Source organism: Nycticebus coucang, chromosome 9, assembly GCF_027406575.1.
Source record: "Nycticebus coucang isolate mNycCou1 chromosome 9, mNycCou1.pri, whole genome shotgun sequence".
Lineage (NCBI taxonomy): Eukaryota > Metazoa > Chordata > Mammalia > Primates > Lorisidae > Nycticebus > Nycticebus coucang.
The window spans coordinates 77,903,056-77,928,965 of record NC_069788.1 but is presented as its reverse complement, the minus strand read 5'-3'; the positions used below and the strand labels follow the sequence as shown (position 1 = coordinate 77,928,965).

The 25,910-nt window shown below is 38.5% G+C and overlaps 1 protein-coding gene across 2 annotated transcripts in view; it reads right to left on the bottom strand.

Moving 5' to 3' along the window:
- GMDS (GDP-mannose 4,6-dehydratase) overlaps positions 1 to 25,910 on the bottom strand; it is a 657,290-nt gene that overhangs the window by 321,739 nt on the left and 309,641 nt on the right. For both annotated transcript variants that reach the window (XM_053601624.1, XM_053601623.1), the window contains exon 7: positions 12,632 to 12,759. In XM_053601624.1, coding sequence (XP_053457599.1) covers positions 12,632 to 12,759 — 128 coding nt within the window. The remainder of the gene's footprint in view (positions 1 to 12,631; positions 12,760 to 25,910) is intronic.

The following is a 25,910-nucleotide window of genomic DNA, read 5'->3' as shown; positions in this document are numbered from 1 at the left end:
GCCTCCTGAGTAGCTGGGACTACAGGCACCCGCCACAACCCCGGCTATTTTTTTGTTGCAGTTTGGCTGGGGCTGGGTTTGAACCCGCCACCCTTGGTATATGGGGCCGGCACCCTGCTCACTGAGCCACAGGCACCGCCCAAGGATTGTGAACTTTTTTCACAAAATGTTCTGCCTCCTGACATCCCAAAAGAACGGCTGCAGGAACAAAGTGGTGCCTGGGACCAGCCGGAAGACTTGAGGCTGAGACCAGGAGGCAAGTGTGGGGTAGCCAAGCCACACTTCCTCCTTTTATTATTGGATTCTCAATAAAGAGATTGAAATTGTATCTTTTACTGTGGGAGGTTGGCCATGCGTGGACTCGCAGCTGGGTGGGGAGCCAGACAAGTAGCCTGCAGCCTGCAGAGGCCTCCTGGCCACAGTGGAGCCAGCTGAACCATGGCCTGGACTCCCCCACTCCAATCCCCCCACCAGCTGGGAGTTGAGCCTGAACTATGACTCCTGGGCACGTGTCTCCTCACTGTCCTTCTCTGCCTTTTCTTCCATGGTTGTGGGTGGTGGGGCAAGAGGGTTCTTAGTCATCTTGCTCATGTTTCTTTCAAATCAGTATAAATACATCTCATTCCAGAAAGCTGAGTCCTGGGTATTTTGCTGTTTTGGGTCCTCCCTGCATAGCCTGGAGCACAGTAGTATTTGGAGTTAATGAGAAATGCTCAATGGAAAGGGGCTGTGAGGGAACTACCAAGGTCACCCAACAGCAACACAGGAATCTCTGGGCCATGTGCAGGGCAGAGAGGCACACACCTTGCATGGCCTCCCCACACTGAAGGGCGTCAGTGACCTGGCTGTAGTCCCCAAGGGCACCACTTGTCCCGCTGTGTTTTCTGACTGAATAGTGTATCACTTAAACTTTCTTCTGTGATCTTCTCTCGTTTTAATAACAGTAGCACAGGTGGGTCCCTCTAAGAGGCCTGAGCCAGGTGTGAGCCTTTGGTTCCCCCCCAAAACCATTCCTCTGTGTTCAGTCCTTTCTTTGTAAAAACACATTTCCACACTTGATAGCCTTTTTGTTGTTGTTGTTGTTACCTCTTTTTATCTTTTTTTTTCAAATCCATACATTGAATCAACTTTGAAAAAATGTCTAACTTAGATGGCATTACACTTATATTCCCTCACTAAGGGCACGTTTCATGCCTTTTTCACAACACATCCTCCTCCCTGGTTCACCATGTGCTTCCAGAGTTCCAGACTTTTCATCCCCAGTAACTTTAAACTGCTGTGAAAACCCTAAGAAAGACATTCTGAATTGTCCTTTACAGAAATAGGTACATGAATTAGCATGGACTTGTAATAAAATAGCTTAAAAAATTAGCCTAGGCCCGGGAGATATTAGCCTCCAAAAAAATACATTTGCTAATAGAAATCAAGGATGCCGTTGGAAGCCTATGTATAATCCTTTGCTTTCTTTTAAAATGAAGATAATGCTAATCACTTCTGTCATCCCTTAATTGAGTTGTTTGAACCTAATACCTGAGGGTAAGATTTTGATATTACAAAGGATCTACCTATCAAATAAACTGCTGGGGGAAATGCATAAAATTGAAATTATTTGGGATTATCTGTGGACTCAAGCTTGATGTATATTCCTGTAACCTGTGGTTGATAAATCCATGTGTTCAACAAATATTTATTGAGCACCTATTATATGCTTGGACTCAGGTATGTGGAATCCTAGGAACATAGTGGTGAATGAAACAGACATGGTCTTTATAAGACTTTCTGTTTACTTTTAAAGATGGGCATTCAATGAATAATTATACAAACATTTTGTTACAAGTTTCTTAAGTGATATAAAAGATGAAAAGAGAATGTTTTGAGAATTTAGTGTCTTCATGCAAAAGAAGATAATTCAGAGTACCTAGAGAAATAGTTAAGAGAAGGGCCACCTCTGTATTTTCCTAGGATAGCATACATACCAAATGCCCACGTTTCTAGAGAAATGTGCAGACATTGTATTTCTTTTATTTATATTTATCAATTTATTATTCTGTGACCTAAGAAATCAGGCATTTATACTAGGAAGAGTCGTGTCGTGTCGTGTCGTGTCGTGTCGTGTCGTGTTTGTGCGTGTGTATGAGAGAGAGATTGATTTATGGCGTTTGTGTGCATACAAAATTCAACACATGAGCATCTTTGTCAATACATATAACTGAGATGACCTGGCTGCTCTCACCCAACCAATGATACCAGAAATAGTCCTACTTATCACAGATCACACCAAGACAAATCCAGCATTTTACCCCAACCTCCAGTCAGGAGACATAAAAATGTGCCATTTTTTCCCAACCCTTCCTAGCCATTCCAGTTGCTGAGGAGTCAGTCTAGAGGGGAGTCCCCTGGGATGCTCCCCTATACCATCTTGAACTGACATTTTGTCAGACATTGGGGTAGGGAAGCGCCTAAACCTGGCTGAGAACTACTATGTTACCACCTTCCCTCCCCCCTCTCAGTTAGCAAAGCAATGATGGTCAAACCCAGCCAGTCAGAATTAGTGAGGCTGAAAAACAAACACAGAGGCTTGCCCAGGAAAGATCCAACACGGTGATACAAATGTTGCAATATCCAGAGGACAGCTTTCTCAGTTAGTGGGTAGGGCAGCTGGGAAGCACCAAAGAAAGAGTGAGTGGAACTCAACCAGAGAAGCTGTAGAATCCACAGAGGCTTGTAATTTACCTTCCACTGGGGGTTATCTGTGGACTCAAGCTCTATGTATATTCCTATAACCGGTGGTTGATAAACAAACCCACAGGGGTAGGGAAGGGAGGAGAGAGACAGAGGTCCTGCCAGCTTAGGCATCGAATACACGGAAATGGGGAATCAGGAAGCCATAAAGACAAGCCTCCTTCAGCAAACAGAAACAGGTGGCCTGGTTTGAGAGTCACCTGTACTGGAGGAACCCTCTCAGCCTTCCCTGGCTTCCCTCTGCCCAGATTCCCAGGTCCACGGCCTCTAGGCCTGCAGTTCATTGTTGTCCCTGTTACAGCTGTCTCAGGGGCTACTCATAATAGTCTGGTGTTGTTATTGCATTTAAGGCCCAGTTTGACTAAGACTCTTTGCAACAATGACATTGGAACCTCTGGGATAAGCAGAAACTGGTGGCTTACTAACATTCCTTTCCAACTACATAATAATGTGTTGGAGGTGCTCCTGGTGGTGGTACCCATCATGTCACAGCTACACAAGAAGATGACAGGGGTCACCAAAGGTTTTTATGATGAAATAGGTGGCTCCCAAATCAATTAGAAAAAATTTGCTTAACAGCCACATCCAGGGTTACCCAGGGTTCTTCATGTGTGATTTGGAGGGGATGAGTGGAAGCCAGTGTGGAATGCAGTCCATTCTCTCAACTCTATATAAGAATCTTTAAATGTTTCATGCATTTAAAAACAAAGTCCCACTATTAAAACGCAACTTTCTTCTAATCTGTATGTGTTGGTGATGGGTAAGGGCTGGAAGGCAGGATCGGCAAGAAAGAGGGAAAGGAATGGAAGAATCTGAAGGTTTTCCATAACAACATAATCTGTGATGGAAATCTGCCTCTATCTAATTAACAGGGGTCCGTCCTCAAACTTTTTAAACAGGGGGCCAGTTCATTGTCCCTCAGACCATTGGAGGGCTGGAATATAGTTTAAAAAAAAAACTATGAACAAATTCCTATGCACACTGCACATATCTTATTTTGAAGTAAAAAAACAAAACGGGAACAAATACAATCACACCGCCTCATGTGGCCCGGGGGCCGTAGTTTGAGGACCCCTGAATAGAATCCTCTAACAAATTAGACCCTTTCTAAGTGAAAATCATCAGATTGCCTATCAAGCCTAGGATGAAAGAGGGACCCTCAGCCTGTCATGCCTTGTTCACAAAGGACAAGTTCATGATAACCAGCTGGTTCTCCCCTTGGTGCCGGGAGGGGCAGAGGTGCTGACAAGTAGCAGAAAGCCAAATAATATTTTAAAATGCATTTCTTTGATTTTTAGCTTGTCGTGTTTGTGCGTGTGTATGAGAGAGAGATTGATTTATGGTGTTTGTGTGCATACAGCACATAAGACTCCGTCTCAAAAAAAAAAAAAAAACCCCAAGAATAAGATCACTAGAATGGAGAAGCAAGAATTCAGTGTACTCAATTCTAATATGAAGGTAGTAGATGAGCTAATACAAGGGAGGGTAGGGGAATGAGGGAGCCAGGAGCAGGGAAAGGACAGGAGGGAGGGAGATTTGGGGGGGGGGTCACTGTGTTTGGCACACCTCTTATGGGCGGGACACAATGATAAGGGGACTTTATCTAACAAGTGCAATCAGTGTAACCTAATTCTTTGTACCCTCAATGAATCCCAAACAATAAAAAATAAAACCACAAGGGAAAAATCCTCTTCCTTTCCCCCTAATTTTCAAAGTAATATATATGCAGTATAGAACAACTGGAAAATAAAGAAATAGCAAGAAAATGAAAAAAAAGAAAGAAAAAGGAGGAGTCTTTGTGGCTTCATTACTATGATTCCTTCCCAGAACACAAGCAGAAGAGATTTTTTTTTTTAAGCATGGAGTAGAAAGGAGAAAATAAAATGGGTTTTGTTTTTAAGGAATATTCAACTTGGAGGTTTTGTTGGAGGTTTTGTGTTTCGTGGTTTTGGATGCATCAGAGGGTTGTCTGAGGCAGTGTGTGTCAACCAGGAGTCTGGGCACTTAAGTGGCCCAGGGAGGGAAGGGGCCGAGCCCCTAGGCCTCTCCTGGGGCCCTAAGAGGACAAAATATGTAATTTTAGTAAAAGATTTCCAGTTATAAAGGTGCTGACAAGTAGAATAAATCCAAATAATATTTTAAAATGCATTTCTTTGACTTTGGCTTGTCGTGTGTGTGCATGTGTATGAGAGAGAGAGAGATTAATTTATGGTGTTTGTGTGCATACAGCACATAAAATAAGAGAAAGCCTGCTTTGACTGAAAATACCTTTTGCCCTTTCCAGAGTCCACTAGCATAAGAATTAAGCACTGAATATTAAAGATATATACATCCTACAACCCAAATCATCACTAAATTTAGGTGATGTCATGTTTTGTAAGAGTCAATTACATTTATATATGAATAGTCTTGTTATAAAAATTAAATACTTTTCATTTGTGGGTGGAAGTTACCATGAAGTGGCAAGAGAACAGAAAGAAAAGACAGCTGAGGAGCAGGGCGGGAGACAGAGGAGGGACAGAAGGGACAGAAGGACATTGGCTCACTGGACGAACAAAGAAAGTTTAAGGAGTCTCATGTATTTGGTGAACATACAAGTGAGTGTGAAAAGAACCTTTTATGCTGTTTTCCCAGAATATTTCTTCTCAGGACTAGCACCATGACATTCTTAGGTACAAAGGGTCATTTCATGATCCACAATGGTCTGATGACACTTCACATCAATGAGAGTAACTAAAGGGTGGAGTACAAGTTTCTACCTTGATGTGGTTAATTGCTATCCATTAGAACATAAATGGCATTTACACAAAGTTTCATAATCCATGTCCACAGGCATTGTGCCGATTCTATTCTGTATTTATTTTAGCCTTTCTGTCTCTCCATACACACCCACAAACTTGCCAAGAACTGATTTCCTAATTTAATGTCATAACCTCAATTGTGTATGTTTAAAATAAAACTGAAAATGTGATCTAAAAAGGCACCAACCCTCGTGTTTCTAAATTATGTGTAGATGAAAACTTGATGAATAATCTATTCTATAAATATGGACAGTGTAGGCATCTTTCTTTAAGAAAACAATTTAAACAGGGAATACAGTTTCTGATTTGGGCATGGCCACTACTGTGATGTCATTCCAACCAAGCAAGATCTGGCCAGATGACATAGGGAATGGTTACTTTCTGTATTTTTCTTACCTGATTTTAAATAATACACTGAAAACTTAAAAATCTTCTGTAAAACATTTAAAGCACAACCACAGATGATAGAATGAAGAAAAAAAGGGGGAAATAGCAACTTGACTTTGTTATATAGAGAAATGAGATTTTTTTTCACTTAAGTATAAATATTACACTCTTTTGGAACAGGAATAGTTGGACAGTCTAAACATTTTAGGTTTCAAAGATGCAGGAAACTGTTACAAGCTTTTCTTTTCCTACAAATAAGAACATTCTTTCATTTTCTTTCATTAAGATAGTCCCTTGAGTTGCCTTCCTATAAATGTTTGGTTTATTAGAAACCATGTTCTTTTAAATACAGATAAAGGAGAAACTACTTAGTTATTTTCATTTTTATCCTTGGAATATTTTTTTTAAACTGTATTAAATTATATAGCCTCCTAGCAGGTAAGAAGACCCCCCACACACACACACACACACAGTGAAAACAATCATCAATACCTCACTAGTCAATATAAAAAGTCTAAATAAAAAAATGATGAGTATTACAACACATTCAATAAGCAGGCCACTGACATATTTTCCTCCCAAGCAAGAACATCATAGGCTCCCGAGTAAGAAAATAGGATTAGATTTGTGAAGTAGCGATCTTATCATGACTTTTCTTCCTAACTAACAGTTAATTGGGAAAGATTCATTAGAGTAGATTTTCTAGGAAACTCCCCTGGGAACTTTCTGCAGGTTTCTATGTAATGTCTCCCTCTGCACAAGAAGGGCAGGAATGACACTGTTAAGACCGGATCTCCACACAGTTCTGTTTTGTCTGCCCCTCTGCCACTTTATGAAATAAATACAACCTCACCCTCTGCTTCTTTTAAGTAAAGCTTTATTAAAGATTGGATGCTGACACCATTAGCACTTTAGATAACTGAAACATAAAAAGATGCTACTTTTATATGTTATGTTCTTGCATATAAACAAAAGAAGTTTGTTGGTGATGTTGCAACAAGCACATTTCCCTTCAATAAGATCTCAGAAAGTCTAACTGATACATCTTCCTTCCAGATTTGTGTTAACACAGGAAGCAAAATGCTAGTAGCAAATGGACAGAGAGGAAAGAAAGGATTGGGAAACAGTGGTTAATTCTCCCCAGCTCCGTCTATTATACTCTCAAAACCCTGCCAGCTTTCCTGCTTCCTCCAGGTCTCTGTTCAGCTGAGAACTGAAGGCTATAATGAAGGTTAACTCGTTTAAAGGGGATAGAGCCCTAACTACATATTTTCCCCAAACACCCTTTGCATATTTGCCTGACACAGCCAGTATCATGGGTTTAGGGAGATTGACAGGCATCTCAATCAGCCCTTGTCTTTCATATGTTTCTCTTCCCTTAAGACCTTAAACAGCTGGAAGAGAAAAGAGACAAAAGCTTAATTTTCTGTCTGTAAGGAAGTGGAATGTTACCCAGATCCTCCTGCTAACGTGCACAGTCTTCTCACATTGGCACATATCAGTTGCTATTTGCATGGCTGAGGTGTCAGGCCTGGGCTGGGGTTCTTGCTTCATTCACCTTTATTGGCCATGACATTGAGCAAATATGTCATTGGAACTCTCTAATTCTCATGCCCTTCCACCCATTCAATGAGAATGTGTATATACCTTTTAGGACTGTTGTGGTTTATATATAATATAATAATATATAAAGTCCTCAAAAGTTTCTGGCACGAAGTAAGTGCCTAACATTCAGTAGGAAGCTTAATTGTTATTTAGTCTGTGTTCGTTGTCCAAAAACAGGTGGGGAAATACAATGTTAAATTCAGATAAACTTCAAAGCCCATTTCTAATGATGTGAACCTTCCCTGCATTGCTTGTAGAACTCTTCAAGAACATTAATAAGGTTAGTTCTTGCCAGGAAAACCTCTTACCACTTTATAAATGGCTTTTGCTGAGTCCTGGAAAGAGTTTGACTATTTGTGTCTCACAAGAGCAAGGGACCTTTTTGTAATGGGTAAAAATCTTAAAAGATACTTCTGGCCTGGCCTCTACTAACTAACTCATCTCTCAATATTTTCTGGCTATAGTTGTGCTCTAGATACTTTTATGAAAGTGAGACCACAGTGGGACTGTATTAACCAGACTGTTACCATAGATTTTATTTAAGCAGATGGTACCATTTCCCAACTCTTTACAGCTAGATATTAATACTAATTTTTCATTCAAAGAGTTCCAAGGTCAAATAATTAAGGAAACCCTGTATCAATCTTATCTGGCTGTAGTACACATTCACATATCATAAGTTTTGAGAAGTCAGTCCTCTGATAAAGAAATCTGCTTAACTTCGTGGAATACAGCATTTTCTACGCTGAGATGTGTTTCAACAAAGCTTAGAAAACTTTCATTTATAGCAACTGAAACCATGACCATAGCAGGTTCAACAGAATATGTGGGAGGTTTTTGTCTTTGTTTTTGTTGGTGTTGCAGTTTTTGAACAGGGCTGGGTTTGAACCCGCCACCTCTGGTATACGGGGCCACGGCCCTACTCCTTCAGCCACTGGTGCCGCCCTCAACAGAATATACGCTAAATGAACAATGTCACCCAGAGAAGACAGATGTTCTCTCCTTTATTTTTTTTGGACACCACTGCTAGAATATTCAAGTTTGCTGGACTATGGCATATGTGTCCCAAATGTACTGTTCTCATCAATACCAGGAGGGAAGCAGGCATGAAAACTCCTGGAGGAATCAGGAAAATATTTAAGAAAAATATTCTTGAAAGTTTAAATTGCTATATAACTATATCCCATAAGAAATGCAAATGTTTGAGCACGTGTGTTTGTGCAAATATTTACAGCTGTTAGCCATTGACACCATAGCAATTGTTTAAATAGTACTTTTTTTTTCAAAATGCAACAGTAATTGCAGATGTTAATTATAGAATTTGGCTGGTGGTTATCCATGGTAAAATTTATTCAATTATTCTGTATGTTTAAAAATGTTTATAATAAAACATTGAAAATATCTGATTATGACTTTTTTATTCTGAAATATACAATAATTAATATGGTTTTTCTATATTTTTTTCATTTCGTTGAAATACTTTTTTTAAATTTCAGATTAATATGAGGATCTAAATGATTAGGTTATAATGTTTGTGTCTGTTAGGTAAAGTCCCTGTTGTAATTGTGTCCCATACACATGAGGTGTGCCATATACCCACACATTGTGCCCACTGGGTGGAAGCACGTCAATCTTTCTTCCTCTTTTCCTCTGCCTCCTCACTCTTCCCTCCAACTTGAATTAAATTGAGTTTTTTTTAAATACTTTTTGATCTAGAAAGAAAGGCTGTAAATGAATGTTAATGAATCATACTCAGCAACAGGAAATGATTTGATCTAAATTATTGCAAAAATATTTATAAGACAGGTAAACTCTAATCATATATGTATAGCACATTAATAGTATATTTATTTTTTAAAGTGGTATTATTATGCCTGTTTTACAGATGGGTAAATTAAGATATAACAACTTGTCTAGGGCTAAGGAGTGTAACACTTTTACACTGCTGGTGGCACTGTAAACCAATACAACCTTTTTTGGAAGGACGTATGGAGAACCCTCAAATAACTCAAACTAGACCTCCCATTTGATCTTGCAATACCATTACTGGACATTTACCCATAAGAAAAGAAAAAAAAACATTCTTTTACCATAAAGACTGGCCTGCTTATCACAGTTTAATTTACAATCGCTAAAATGTGGAAACAGCCTAAATGCCCACCAACCCAGGACTGGATTAAGAAGCTGTGGTATATGTACACCATGGAATACTATTCAGCCACTAAAAAAGATGGAATCTTTACATCCTTTGTATTAACCTGGATGGATATGGAACACATTATTCTTAGTAAAGCATCACAAGAATGAGACAGAAGAATCCCATGTACTCAATTCTGATATGAGGACAATTAAGGTCCTAGTACACAGTGGGGGATTGGGAGAGTTGAGAAAGGAAAGGAGGGAGGGAGTGGGGAGGTCAAGGGGTGTGGTACACTTTTGGGGGTGGGACACAAATATAAGAGGGTCCTTATCTAACAAAAGCAATCAATGTAACCTGGTTCTGTGTACCTTCAGCGAATCCTCAACAATTAAAAAAAAATGTATGGAAGGGACAATAATTATATGTATATAAATATAAAAAGAAATTCTCTTAGCAATTACTCTGATTAAAAACATAGTTTTCTAACCTGTTTTGACAGTCTTTCATTCTGACATCAAATATTTTTGAGTTAACATGTAAACTACATATTAATCAGATACTCAGTCCCCCATCCAGTGTTTTAATCCACTTCCTTGAGTCACTAATAAAATGATTTAATTTAAAAATATATATAAAAAATAAAATTGCAAGGAATGATATTTCTTAAAATGGAGAGTAGCAAATTATAAATTCTTATTTAAAAATGGTACCTTTTCAGAAATCAAGACATTTAGACTTCTTTCAGAACACATAAAGGGGAACTACAAAATGCTTCTTACAACATCAATGTATTTGAACCCCAGGAGAATCCTTAATATACAAAAGCCATTTGTACTGTGGAACAAATCCAGTCTTGGATACCAAGGAGAACGACTTAAGTTAGTACATGTGTCTCTCTATGGAATCAGACAACTTCACACTTTTATTAAAAGCCTAGAAAGTTTTACTCTTGTGTGGATATTCTGGCTTCTGGGCACACTGTACTGACACCAATAACAAAAATGGCTTAATTTGGGATTACCTTTTTAAAGTATTTGAGCCAAAATGTTTATGAAGTATTTTTATTTTATATGAATTCAAATGTAGGCCCTTTGTGCCAAGATTTAGACTACACCCCACAGCAGCACTAGCCTTGGCATCTGGGAAGTGAAATGACAGCCTTGCTTCCAGATCCTCTAGTTCATAAGACTTTCTCATTACTTGTTTAACCATCTCATTCTTTTTGTTAGATTTTTTATGTCATTCTCTCTACCCTTATTGCAAAGGTTCATTTCAATACATGGAATATATAGAAAGTATAAAGAAGAAAATAACATAACCAGTTACATATTTGTCAACATTTTGGTATAGCATTTTCCTGCCATCAAAATCTATTTGATTTCTGAATTCCAATATAAACTTTTTCACCTAAGTGTAAAAAAAGAAAAAAAAGGAATGAAACTTAATCATTGTGAATCTTGGGTCTGGAGAAGAGTTTGGATAGAGAGGAGTACCTATTACTTACTTCATAGCCCTAAGAGTATGCAGGTAGCTAAAACACCATACAACAAAACGACATTACTGAAAAAATAATGTATCAATTTTCACAAAACAAGCCTCGTATTTTTCGGTAGGAGAGGCTATTAGGTTACACAAAATAAAGTTTCAGTTTTTTCTGCCAACATTTCCTTTCTCTTACTTTCTACAACTGTGGACCTATATACTTTTTGATGTAACATCCTTAAAATATACCTAAGGATTGCTGCCATAAAATGCTTCTTTGTAATTATAGCTTAGAATAACATATTTAAAAGATCTAAATGCTGCACTGTTCAAAATTTAAAGTCAGAAACTTTTTTGTCCATAATATAAATCAGTATAAATCAGATGTTCAAGTACACATACATTTTTAACTGTTAACAAACAAAAATAAAATCACAGGTGAAGCCAACCCGTGTTAGCAAGAAAAGTACAAATTTTGCTTTCTTTTGTAAATGTTCAAGTTTGTTTTTGAATCCCATGGATGAACAAGGAAGCCAGATCCGGTTTCCCATAGAGGAATCATTTGAGACAAAATAGTCATGTGATCACAGGAAATCTGTGAGCACCTGAACAAGGACAGGCAATACCCGGAAAAAGGACAACATTACTACCATGCTCTTTCATGTTGGCCACAGTATGGATCTTTAAAACCAAGCTAATCAGAGCAAAGTAAAATGTAACCATTTGTTTATAATAAAGAAAAAACCACTCTACTCATATGTATACATACGTAACTGAAACCAAAACTTAATGCATATAGGAATCCCAACAACGAAAATCTAAATTTACCTTTAATTCCTACCATTATCCTACAATAGTACCATTATTCACATCTCTCTCTCTTTCTCTTATTTAATGAGCACAGCTCATTGGTGAATGCTACACATTAAGAAGTGTGTAGCGTATTACCCAGACTCTTCAGTGGCAGAAAGCAAGAGTTCCATAAGAACCTTACTCTTGGTAGAATTTAGTAGAATAATGTAAATATGAAAGACCTGGATTATATAAATTGAAATTGGGTACTATTTCTTGAAGATTTAAGAACTAATACTTTTATAACTCCCAAATTCTTCGATAGTTAGTCATGTGTGTATTAGGAAGAGAGAAGGTAAAAGAGGATGGGGGTAAGAAGCTTTAGGAAGGAAAGAAGAGTAACACTCAAGCATTCCTCGCATCTACCCATCATCTACAGCACTAAACAGCACCTTGGTTTTTAAAAACTAAAAGAACACTTGTGAAAGATTTCAATATCTAGTGTAAGCTATGTGTACTCCAAACCATCAAGACTACATGGGAAGTAGCATGAGTCTCAACACCTGCATTAGCAAAGGTTTGTGTGCCACATCTGGGTGGTCATGCTTTCTCACTGAAGGTCTAGCACTGAAAACATCAAAAGATACCGGTACATTAAAGAAGGGAATTAGTTAGTTCCTACCTCCACGTAGTCCTTGGCATGGCCCCAATCTCGTTTGGCATCCAGATTTCCCAGACTGAAGCATTCCAGTTGTCCAAGGTAAATCTTAGCTACTGAACGGCTAATTTTTCGAGTAACAAAATTAGCTCCTAAAAAGAGGCAAAAGATATATTATCAGTGGAGTACATTTGACATTTATAGTATGGTGAACCAAGCCCAATCTCAGCCTTGGGCATTTTTCACCTCTGCCATTTAAAATAATAAAAGGAAAGAAAAAGAGAAAAGATCATTAACTGTCATTTAGACAAGTTAAGAAGCTCTAATTCTAAGTGTCACATCAGCTCTACTTTCATAACAAACATTTTTCTTTGGAGGATGTCTTAACATTCCTAATTTGCTGCTTCAATATGCGACCCAGGCATTAGGCCAAGGAAAAGTTGTCAGATTGCCAAATTTTAAACAGAATATTCAAAGGGTTGTATAAAGGGAAATGCCAGAGTGGACGACACATCTAAGACCACCCTGATTTTTTTTTTAAGAACACAAACATCATAGATTACTATTAATAAAGTTATTTGGGGGCTCATGGAGAAAAAAGGAGAAACTACATGAGTTCACAGGGTATAACTAGTAAAGGAAACAAAAAAGTTAAAGGATTTATTTGAGTTGCCTTTCTGTTAAAATAGTGGGACTCATTCTTATTTAGAAGTTACTATACACATAAAAAGTATGACATGTTGGCTAGTCAAGTTTCTCTTTTGCAATGCTGTCCTTATTATAATACCATCTTCTAACTTCACTAAGTGTCATTCACAGAAATGGCTGTTTAACATTGTCCACATATTTTGAAACAATAGATGAAAGGTGTTGGACACTGAAGAAAGTTCAAATTTCTAGAACAAGAACATGTCCTAGGACAAGTTCAAACACATATTAGATTGACCTATACACAAACTCGGTATATACATCATACCAATGTCATGTCATTAAAAAATACAATGGGACTACCATGGGAATCCAAATTTTCAATTTCCCTTATCAATTCATTGCGTGCATTAAGAAATCCAAAGTTTCCACTTTCCACAGAAGTTTATAAAACATACAGAGGTACTTTTTTAAAGAGCTTTTCAAAATGAAGAAATACTTACTAAACAAAATCTTTTAAACCTATTACTCATTGGTATTTTTTAAATTTTCTCGTTTCTATTGACTTACAACAGTCAAATTTAAATTTGTAAGTAAATTTAGGGTTTTTGATGTTTATCTTTCTTTCAATGTCAGGACTGTATTATTACCACAAAGTCTACTAGGTAAACTAGTATAGCAGTGATGCCAAATTATTATTTGAAGTTCCCAACACAACATAGTTCAGATTAACCTATCCACAGTAATCTAATGTTTAGAAGTCCCACAAAAGCATCTAGCTTGTTCCCACAATTTATTTATTCTTTCTCCCAGTATTAACTGAGCATCCAATAAGCACCAAGCACTGAGCTGGACATGGGAGATCTGGGAATAAACAAGCAGCTTCTGCTCTCAGGCAGCATACAGAGGGGCAGGTGGGCAAATAACCGAGTGCTGAACCCAGCAAAATGACTAGTTTGCAAGGAGGAAAACACCTGGGGCTTGTAAGGTGGTGGACACCTGGGAAATGACCACTGGAAAAGGAGCCTGAATTAAATCTAATAGTGAGGCCGTGAAGGGATTAATCAAGCTGAAAAACAAGGATGGCACCCCGGGCAGAAGAAACACCAAGGGCAAAGATGCAGAAGGGCCTTTCTGGCTGAAACCTCACCACAACCTTCCTATGATCACGGCACATCCAATGATGGCTAACCCTGTGAGCACTGTGCTAAGCTCTTAGAAGGCGTAACATTTAATTTTCAGAACAATCCATGGGCTAAGAACTATTAATACTCCCATTTTGTACATGAAGAAACTGAAGTTCAGTGAAGCTACGTAAACTGGTCATTCTAAAATAGGATTCGAATCCAGATCTACATAACTGACTACAAAGTCCAGCCTCCAACATTGTCCAAACTCTAATGTCATGCTACAAATATGTATCCTTTCTTATCTATATCCAGAAGTTCTTGGACAAAAAGCCAAAATTAAATAAAATTTCTGGTTTTTAAAATTTAACTTTGTTATTATTTAAAGCAGCTATATTGAGATATAATTCACAAACCACATAACTCATTAAAGTACATATGTCAATGGGTTTTAATATATTCACAGAGTTGTACAGCAAGCACCACAATCAATTTTAGAATTATCACCCTAAAGAGAAACACTATACCCTTTAGCAGTCACTCATCCTTTCTCCCCACGCTCCATAACCCTAGGCCACTGCTAATCTACTTTTTATCTCTATAGAGTTCCCTATTCTGGATACTTCATATAAATGCGATCATATAATATCTGATGTTCTATGACTGGCTTGTTCCACTTAGCGTAACATTTTCAAGGCTTATCAATGTTGTAGTTTGAATCAGTACATCACTCCTTTTCATTATAGCCCAATAATACTGTATTGTATGGATATATCATATTTTATGTATCCACTCATCAGCAGGTGAACATATGCATTGTTTCTATTTTTTGGCTATTTTGAGTAACACTGAGCATTCCTGTACAAGTATTTGTGTGGCCATGAATTTGAGGCAGGGGGACATATTAGTGCCTGATGGTAGAATTACTGGCTCTTGTGGTAACTCTGTGGTTAATCTATTGAGGAACTGCAGACTATTTTCCAAAGTGGCTGCACCACTTTACATTCCCACCAGCAGTAAAATGGAAGTCCGATTTCTGCACATCCTCCCCAAACTTGTTATGGTCTTTTAATCTGTAATCATCCTAGTGGATACCCAGTGGTATTTCACTGAAGTTTTGATTTGCATTTCTCTGATAACTAATAATAAGGAGCATCTATCTTTCCATGTGCTTACTGGCCATTTGTATATCTTATTTGGAGAAATGTCTATTCAGATTCTTTGCCCATTTTTTAATTGGTTTTACCAAGTCCCTTACCAGACATTAAACTTGCAAATATTTTCCCTCATTCTGAAGTTGCCTTTTCACTTTCTTGATAGTGCCCTTTGAGGCACAGATTTTTTTTTTTAATTTTGATAAAGTCTAATTGTCTATTTTTTTTTTTTTTTTATTGTTGGGGATTCATTGAGGGTACAATAAGCCAGTTACACTGATTGCAATTGTTAGGTAAAGTCCCTCTTGCAATCATGTCTTGCCCTCATAAAGTGTGACACACACTAAGGCCCCACCCTCCTCCCTCCATCCCTCTTTCTGCTTTCCCCCCCCCATAAACTTAATTGTCATTAATTGTCCTCATATCAAGATTGAGTACATAGGATTCATGCTTCTCCATTCTTGTGATGCTTTACTAAGAATAATGTCTTCCACTTCCATCCAGGTTAATACGAAGGATGTAAAGTCTCCATTTTTTTTAATAGCTGAATAGTATTCCATGGTATACATATACCACAGCTTGTTAATCCATTCCTGGGTTGGTGGGCATTTAGGCTGTTTCCACATTTTGGCAATGGTAAATTGAGCTGCCATAAACAGTCTAGTACAAGTGTCCTTATGATAAAAGGATTTTTTTCCTTCTGGGTAGATGCCCAGTAATGGGATTGCAGGATCGAATGGGAGGTCTAGGTTGAGTGCTTTGAGGTTTCTCCATACTTCCTTCCAGAAAGGTTGTACTAGTTTGCAGTCCCACCAGCAGTGTAAAAGTGTTCCCTTCTCTCCACATCCACGCCAGCATCTGCAGTTTTGAGATTTTGAGATGTGGGCCATTCTCACTGGGGTTAGATGATATCTCAGGGTTGTTTTGATTTGCATTTCTCTAATATATAGAGATGATGAACATTTTTTCATATGTTTGTTAGCCATTCGTCTGTCATCTTTAGAGAAAGTTCTATTCATGTCTCTTGCCCATTGATATAAGGGATTGTTGACTTTTTTCATGTGGATTAATTTGAGTTCTCTATAGATCCTGGTTATCAAGCTTTTGTCTGATTGAAAATATGCAAATATCCTTTCCCATTGTGTAGGTTGTCTCTTTGCTTTGGTTATTGTCTCCTTAGCTGTACAGAAGCTTTTCAGTTTAATGAAGTCCCATTTGTTTATTTTTGATGTTGTTGCAATTGCCATGGCAGTCTTCTTCATGAAGTCTTCCCCCAGGCCAATATCTTCCAGTGTTTTTCCTATGCTTTCTTTGAGGATTTTTATTGTTTCATGCCTTAAATTTAAGTCCTTTATCCATCTCGAATCAATTTTTGTGAGTGGGGAAAGGTGTGGGTCCAGTTTCAGTCTTTTACATGTAGACATCCAGTTCTCCCAACACCATTTATTGAATAGGGAGTCTTTCCCCCAAGGTAAGTTCTTGTTTGGTTTATCAAAGATTAGGTGGTTGTAAGATGTTAGTTTCATTTCTTGGTGTTCAATTCGATTCCAAGTGTCTATGTCTCTGTTTTTGTGCCAGTACCATGCTGTCTTGAGCACTATGGCTTTGTAGTACAGACTAAAATCTGGTATGCTGACGCCCCCAGCTTTATTTTTGTTACTAAGAACTGCCTTAGCTATACGGGGTTTTTTCCGGTTCCATACAAAACGCAGAATCATTTTTTCCAAATCTTGAAAGTACGATGTAGATACTTTGATAGGAATGGCATTGAATAGGTAGATAGCTTTGGGAAGTATAGACATTTTAACAATGTTGATTCTTCCCATCCATGAGCATGGTATGTTCTTCCATTTGTTAATATCCTCTGCTATTTCCTTTCTGAGGATTTCATAGTTTTCTTTATAGAGGTCCTTCACCTCCTTCGTTAGGTATATTCCTAGGTATTTCATTTTCTTTGAAACTATGGTGAAGGGAGTTGTGTCCTTAATTAGCTTCTCATCTTGACTGTTATTGGTGTATACAAAAGCTACTGACTTGTGGACATTGATTTTATATCCTGAAACATTACTGTATTTTTTGATGACTTCTAGGAGTCTTGTGGTTGAGTCTTTGGGGTTCTCTAAGTATAAGATCATGTCGTCAGCAAAGAGGGAGAGTTTGACCTCCTCTGCTCCCATTTGGATTCCCTTTATTTCCTTGTCTTGCCTAATTGTATTGGCTAGAACTTCCAGCACTACGTTGAATAGTAAAGGTGACAGAGGACAACCTTGTCTGGTTCCAGTTCTAAGAGGAAAAGCTTTCAGTTTTACTCCATTCAGTAAAATATTGGCTGTGGGTTTGTCATAGATAGCTTCAATCAGTTTTAGAAATGTGCCACCTATGCCTATACTCTTCAGTGTTCTAATTAGAAAGGGATGCTGGATTTTATCAAATGCTTTTTCTGCATCTATTGAGAGGATCATGTGATCTTTATTTTTGCCTCTGTTAATATGGTGGATAACGTTTATAGACTTGCGTATGTTAAACCAGCCTTGCATCCCTGGGATGAAGCCTACTTGATCATGATGAATGACTTTTTTGATGATAAGCTGTAATCTATTGGCTAGGATTTTGTTGAGAATTTTTGCGTCTATGTTCATGAGTGAGATTGGTCTGAAATTCTCCTTTTTGTTTGGGTCTTTTCCTGGTTTTGGTATCAGGGTGATGTTTGCTTCATAGAATGTGTTGGGGAAGATTCCTTCTTCCTCAGTTTTTTGGAATAATTTCTGCAGTACAGGAATAAGCTCTTCCTTGAAGGTTTGATAGAATTCTGGAGTGAAGCCATCTGGACCAGGGCATTTTTTAGTTGGAAGCTTTTTTATTGTTTCTTTGATCTCAGTGCTTGAAATTGGTCTGTTCAGGAGGTCTATTTCTTCCTGGCTAAGTCTAGGGAGAGGGTGTGATTCCAAATATTGATCCATTTCCTTCACATTGTCAAATTTCTGGGCATAGAGTTTCTGGTAGTATTCAGAGATGATCTCTTGTATCTCTGTGGGATCAGTTGTTATTTCCCCTTTATCGTTTCTGATTGAGGTTATTAGAGATTTTACTTTTCTATTTCTAGTTAGTCTGGCTAATGGTTTATCTATTTTATTTATTTTTTCAAAAAACCAACTCCTTGTTTCATTAATTTTCTGAATGATTCTTTTGTTTTCAATTTCATTGATCTCTGATTTGATTTTGGATATTTCTTTTCTTCTACTGAGTTTAGGCTTAGATTGTTCTTCTTTTTCCAATTCCATAAGATCTCTTGTGAGATTGTTGATGTGCTCTCTTTCTGTTTTTCGAATGTAGGCATCTAAAGCGATGAATTTTCCTCTCAAAACTGCTTTTGCAGTATCCCACAGGTTTTGGTAGCTTGTGTCTTCATTGTTGTTATGCTCAAGGAAGTTAATGATTTCCTGTTTTATTTCTTCCTTCACCCATCTGTTATTCAACAGAAGATTGTTTAATTTCCATGCCTTTGGGTGGGCTTGAGCATTTTTGTTAGAGTTGAGTTCCACCTTTAGTGCCTTATGGTCTGAAAAGATACAAGGTAAAATTTCAATTCTTCTGATTCTGTTGATATTTGTTTTGTGTCCCAGGATATGATCAATTTTGGAGAATGTTCCATGGGGTGGTGAGAAGAATGTATATTCTTTATCTTTGGGGTGGAGTGTTCTATATGCATCTATCAAGCATAGTTGTTCTAGGGTCTCATTTAAATCTCTTACATCTTTGTTTAATTTCTGTTTAGAGGATCTGTCCAGCTCTGTAAGAGGTGTGTTAAAGTCCCCTGTTATGATGGTATTATCAGATATCATATTGCTCAGACTGAGTAAGGTCTGCTTCAAGAATCTGGGAGCATTTAAATTGGGTGCATAAATATTTAGAATGGAAATGTCTTCTTGTTGTAGTTTTCCCTTGACCAATATAAAGTGACCATCTTTGTCTTTTTTGACTTTAGTTGCTTTAAATCCACATGTATCTGAAAATAAGATTGCAACTCCTCTTTTCTTCTGAATTCCGTTTGCCTGAAAAATTGTCTTCCAACCCTTGACTCGGAGCTTTAATTTGTCTTTTGAGGCCAGGTGTGTTTCTTGCAGACAGCAAATGGATGGCTTGTGTTTTTTAATCCAGTCAGCCAATCTATGTCTCTTCAGTGGGGAATTCAGGCCATTAACATTTATTGAGATAATTGATAAGTGTGGTAGTATTCTATTCGTCTTATTTGGTGAGAGTCCATTGCTTAATTTTATCTTTTGCATCAGTGTGGAGGTTAGGTTTTGTCCTTTGATTTCTGAGTTCTTACTTTGCTGCTGATCCATTGTGGTGGTCAGTGTGCAGAACAGGTTGAAGTATTTCCTGTAGAGCTGGTCTTGTTGTGGCGAATTTCCTCAATGTTTGTATATCCGTAAATGATTTGATTTCTCCGTCAATTCTGAAGCTTAGCTTAGCAGGGTACAGAATTCTGGGCTGAAAATTGTTCTGTTTAAGTAGATTAAAGGTAGATGACCATTGTCTTCTTGCTTGGAAAGTTTCATTAGAGAAGTCTGCGGTCACTCTGATGGATTTGCCCCTGTAGGTCAACTGGCGCTTACTCCTGGCAGCTTGCAGAATCTTTTCTTTTGTCTTGACTTTGGACAGGTTCATCACAATGTGTCTTGGAGAAGCTCGGTTAGAGTTGAGGCGACCCGGGGTCCGATAGCCCTCTGAAAGCAGTGTGTCAGACTCTTTGGTGATGTTTGGGAAATTTTCTTTTATAATATTCTCTAGTATGGCTTCCATTCCTCTGGGGCATTCTTCTTCCCCTTCTGGAATTCCTATAACTCGTATGTTGGAACGCTTCATAAAGTCCCATAATTCTGACAGTGAACGTTCTGCTTTCTCTCTCTTCTTTTCTGCCTCTTTTACTGTCTGAGTTATCTCAAGAACTTTGTCTTCTACCTCTGAAATTCTTTCTTCTGCATGGTCTAACCTGTTGCTGATACTTTCCATTGTATCTTTAAGTTCCCTAATTGACTGTTTCAGTTCCTTCAGGTCTGCTATATCCTTTTTATATTCTTCATATCGTTCATCTCTTATTTGATTCTGTTTTTGGATTTCCTTTTGGTTATTTTCCACTTTATTAGCAATTTCCTTCATTGTTTCCATCATTTCTTTCATTGTTTTCAACATGTGTATTCTAAATTCCCTTTCTGTCATTCCTAACATTTCTATACTGGTGGAATCATCTGCAGTAGCTACCTCATGGTCCCTTGGTGGGGTTGTTCTAGACTGGTTCTTCATGTTGCCTGGAGTTTTCTGCTGATTCTTCCTCATGAGTGATTTCTTTTATCTGTTTCCTTGCCCTAATTTTCCTTTCACTTCCTCTTGCTCTTTAAGTTCTTGTGCCTGTGGACTAAGGGTTATAGGACCAGAAGGGTGAGAAGGTTGAAGAGCAAAAAAAGGGGATGAAAGAAAGGAGGACCAAGTGATAAGAAAAAAAGAAAGATAGAGAAAGGAGAGGGGGTGGGTATAAGGAATATTGACAAAAAGAAGAGAGGCACAGAAAGAGGGAGACAGGGCAATATAGGTGTACAGTAGGGTACTTTGACACAACCTTAAAAAACCCCACCTTCTGGGGGTGCCCAGTTGCGTGGTTCCCTTGAGGTCAGCAGCTCTTTGCTAACCTGATCAGACACAGTACCCCACCTCCACCAAGTAGAGAGGAAAGACAAAAATGCTTTAAATCAAACCAAAAGAAGCAAACAGAAAACTTTACGGGGATAAAATTGGGTGAAAAACCAAATTATATCGGTAGAAACACTAGCAAAAATGAAGTTGAAGTTATTAAAAAAGGCAGCAATGGGAAATTATAATTAAACTAGGAAAATTGAGAAAGAAAAAGGGATCTGTGTGGAAAAGATTGAAATTAAAAAAACAAAAGAACATCAGCAACGTCAAAATAAACAAACAAAAAAAACAACCAAACCAAAAACAAAAAGAAGAAAAAAATACACAACCAAAAACAAAGCAGTTTGTATATGTTATTGAATATTGTCTGGGCAACACGTGGTCTTCTGGGGTATGAGATGTTAGTCACAGTTCTGATACGACTGGAGGCTGCTGATTTCTCAAACCCCAGCAGGTAGACACCCTAAATCTCTCTTCAGCCTACTTAAAAGGCACTTTGAACTTGTAAACTTGCTGAGCAGAAGCTTTCCCAGCTTTCTCGCTGGAATCGCTGCTGAAGTGGCTATGCACTTACTCAGTGTGCCAAAACCGATCTCACTCTGCCCCTGAGGGTTAGGGCTGCAAGGCGGCTCAGACCCCACCCTTAGGCTACTTGGTTGCTGGGTTACCAGCTCCCACCCGTTTCTAGCTCTGCGACCCTGAGGGCAGAGCTTGCTGGGGCAGATCACTGACAATGGATCCGTGTGACCCACCGCCAAACACTATCAGCTCCGTCTGGCTCAGCGGCTCAGACTGGGGCCCTAGACAACGGCCAAAGTTCTCCGCACTCCCGCTCAGGCCTTCCCCAAGGCAGTTCAACTCAGTGCCAAGTCCAAGGACATCAAAACAGTTCACAGGTAAGGCCTTTGTGGTTTGCAGTCTCGCTGCTACTGAACTTACAGTTGTGGGCGGGTTTAGACGGATTGAACACACGCGACCACTTGCCGGCTTTCCACTGTTTTAGTCCTCCTCTTGGGGTCCAGAAGTCTCTCGCTGACTCCCTGTATTTTCATAGGAGTGATGATAGGCAGTTCCCACCAGCCAGAGATGTCTGGAGTCCTATCTCCCCAGACTCACGGTGCCCAGATGCAAGGAAGCTGTTACTCGGCTGCCATCTTGCTCCGCCTCCCTAATTGTCTATTTTTGTAATTGTAGAATGTGCTTTTGGTGTTATATCTAAGAAGGCTTTGTTAACCCAAAATAACAATGGAGATGTGCCCCTATATTTTCTTTTATGAATCTTATAGTTTTTCTTCTACATCTAGATTTTTGATCCATTTTCAGCAAATTTTTGTGAATGGCATAATGAAAGGGTTGAACTTCATTCATCTGAATACTGTCCTCCTGTTTCAGTATTATTTGCTGAGATGACTGTTCTTTCCCAATGAACTATCTTGGTACCTTTGTCAAAAAATAAATGTGAAGGATAATTTATGACTTCAATTCTATTCCACTGATCTATATATATACCCTTAGGACAGTGAAACAGTCTTGATCATTGTAGCTTTGAGGTAAATGTTAAAATCAGTGAGAGTTTTCCAACTTTATTCTTTTAAAAGATAGAGTTATCCTCTGTGCCTTCAATTTACGTATGAATTTCAGGATTAGCTTGCTGATTTCTGCAAAAATACCTACTGGAATTTTGATAGGGATTTTGTTAAATCTGATAAATTTAGAGAGTATCTCCATCACAACAGTGTTATATTTTCAGATCTATGAACATAAATGTCTTTCCACTTATGGCTTTAAAAATTTTTTCTCAACAATGTCTAGAACTTTTCAGAGAATGATTTTACACTTCCATTAAATTTGTTCCTAAATATTGTTTTTAGTATTAACAGTAATTAACTGTTACTATAAATAAAATTGTTTTCCTAATTACACTCTCAGATTAATTTTAAACATTTTAGCAATTACATTTCACTAGTTAATTTTTAGGAGAGGCTTAAAATGATTCTTTTTAAAATTTCCCTCCCATTTTTACTCCATGTTAACACAAGACTGTGTTTAGCAGAGACTTACATAAAGCATAGAATATAAGGGATGGGAGTAGAGAGGTAACTGCCAGCGATAGAAAGTGAGAGGCACAGAGACCCAGAGCACTGGCCCAAGTCAGGACAATCTGGCTTATAAACCATGGGATGTTCCCTAAGCCACAGTCCAAGGCAGGTAGAATCCCTCCTCTGTTGAGATGACCTCAGTGGTTATAAATTACAACACATACAGATAATGTGACCCCCATAATTATTTTAAATAAATACTTGCTTTCAAAGAACCATAAACTATAGGTCCCTAGTTAGTTAGAGGAGTAGACTAAGAAAGGTTAGCCCTTGTATCAACTGCAGGAAGCCAGCTCTGTCAGTTACTAAATTGTGTATCTTATACAAACCATTTAACACATCTGAAGTTACAGTCTCCTTTGTAAGCTACTTGCATATTAATACTTGCCATGTCGAACCACAGGGTATACTAATGTAGATGAAATGGCATGGAAGAACATAAATCACTACAGAAATGTAAAGAATATCATCATGTCCTTCCTTGTAAAATAAAGATAATAATGGTAATTAACAGGCAGGTTTGATGTTTAAAGGAGAAAATCCAGGTAATGATTGTTAACAAGATCTGATAAATGTTAATTAACCATTATTAAAATTATTACATTAAAATGTTAATGGTTATCTATAATTAAGTCTCAATGAAAAGTTAAGATTTCTTAGTTCTTTTATGACTATGTCTTTTAATACTCTGATTTTCAAAGTCTGAGACTGAGAACAAAGATTGTAAGTAAACAGCCACTGCCAAAAGCAGGCACGCAGACTCACACACATTTCTAGAATTATTTTGGGTCACAATTTCGATATAAACACATAAAACTAAAAAAAAAGAGAGTAACTACATAAATGTATATTCATAAGAAAGAGACCAATTAAAAAGTTTTTAGTTTAAACAGTTCTAAGACTGAGTTTATGAGTTATGCTAGCATTGATAGAATGTAAATAAAATTTCAGGTGAGGCAATACAACAAGAAAATCTGCCATATTAAAAAACATCAATATATATAAGGTGGAGCAAGATGGCAGCCGAGTAACAGCTTCCTTGCATCTGGGCACCATGAGTCTGGGGATATAGGACTCCAGGCATCTCTGGCTGGTGGGATCTGCCTATCATCACCCCTGAGAGGATACAGGGAGACTTCTGGACCCCAAGAGGAGGACTAAACAGTGGAAAACCGGCAAGTGGTCGTGTGTGTTCAATCCGTCTAAACCCGCCCACAACTGTAAGTTCAGTAGCAGCGAGACAGCAAACCAGAAAGGCGTACCTGTGAACAGTTTTGGTGTCTTTGGACTTGGCATTCAGCTGAACTGCCTTGGGGAGAGCCTGAGCAGGAGTGCGGAGAACTTTGGCCTTTGTCTAGGGCCCCAGTCTGAGCCGCTGAGCCAGACGGAGCTAATAGTGTTTGGCTCTGGATCACAGGCAGACATTGTGAGCGACCTGCCCCAGCAAGCTCTGCCCTCAGGGTCGCAGACCTGGAATTGGGTAGGAGCTGGTAACCCAGCGACCAAGTAGCCTAAGGGCAGGGTCTGAGCCGCCTTGCAGCCCTAACCCTCGGGGGCAGAGGGAGACCAGTTTTGACACACAGGGTAACTGGATAGCCACTTCAGCAGTGATTCCAGCAACAAGCACTTCCCTCAGAAAGCTTCTGCTCAGTAAGTGAACAAGTTCAAAGTGCCTTTTAAGTGGGCTGAAGAGAGATTTAGGGTGTCTACATGCTGGGGTTTGAGAAACTAGCAGCCTCCAGTCATATCAGAACTGTGATTAACATCTCATACCCCAGAAGACCACGTGTTGCCCAGACAATATTCAATAACATATACATACTGCTTTGTTTTTGGTTGGGTTTTTTTTTTGCGGGGGGGGGGGGGGTTAGTTGTTTTTTTTGTTTATTTTGATGTTGTGGATTGTTGTTTTGTTTTTTAAGTTCAACCTTTTCCATACAGATCCTTTTTCTTTCTCAATTTTTCTAGTTTAATTATAATTTCCCATTGCTGCCTTTTTCAATAATTAGAACTTCATTTTTGTTAGTGGTTCTACCTCTATTATTTGGTTTTTCCAGCCAATTTTATCCCGTAAAGTTTTCTGTTTGCTTGTTTTGGTTTGATTTATAGCATTTTTGTCTTTCCTCTCTACTTGGTGGAGGTGGGGTACTGTGTCTGATCAGGTTAGCAAAGAGCTGCTGACCTCAAGGGAACCACCCAACTGGGCACCCCCAGAAGGTGTTCTTTTTTTTTCAGGTTGTATCAAAGTACCCTACTGTACACCTATATTGCTCTGTCTCCCTCATTCTGTGCCTCTCTTCTTTTTGTCAATATTCCTTTTACCCACCCCCTCTACTTTCTCTATTTTTCTTTTTTTTCCTTATCACTCGGTCCTCCTTTCTTTCATCCCTTTTTTGCTCTTCAACCTTCTCACCCTTCTGGTCCTGTAACCCTTAGTCCACAGGCACGAGAACTTAAAGAGCAAGAGGAAGTGAAAGGAAAATTAGGGCAAGGAAACAGATCAAAGAAATCACCCATGAGGAAGAATCAGCAGAAAACTCCAGGCAACATGAAGAACCAGTCCAGAACAACCCCGCCAAGG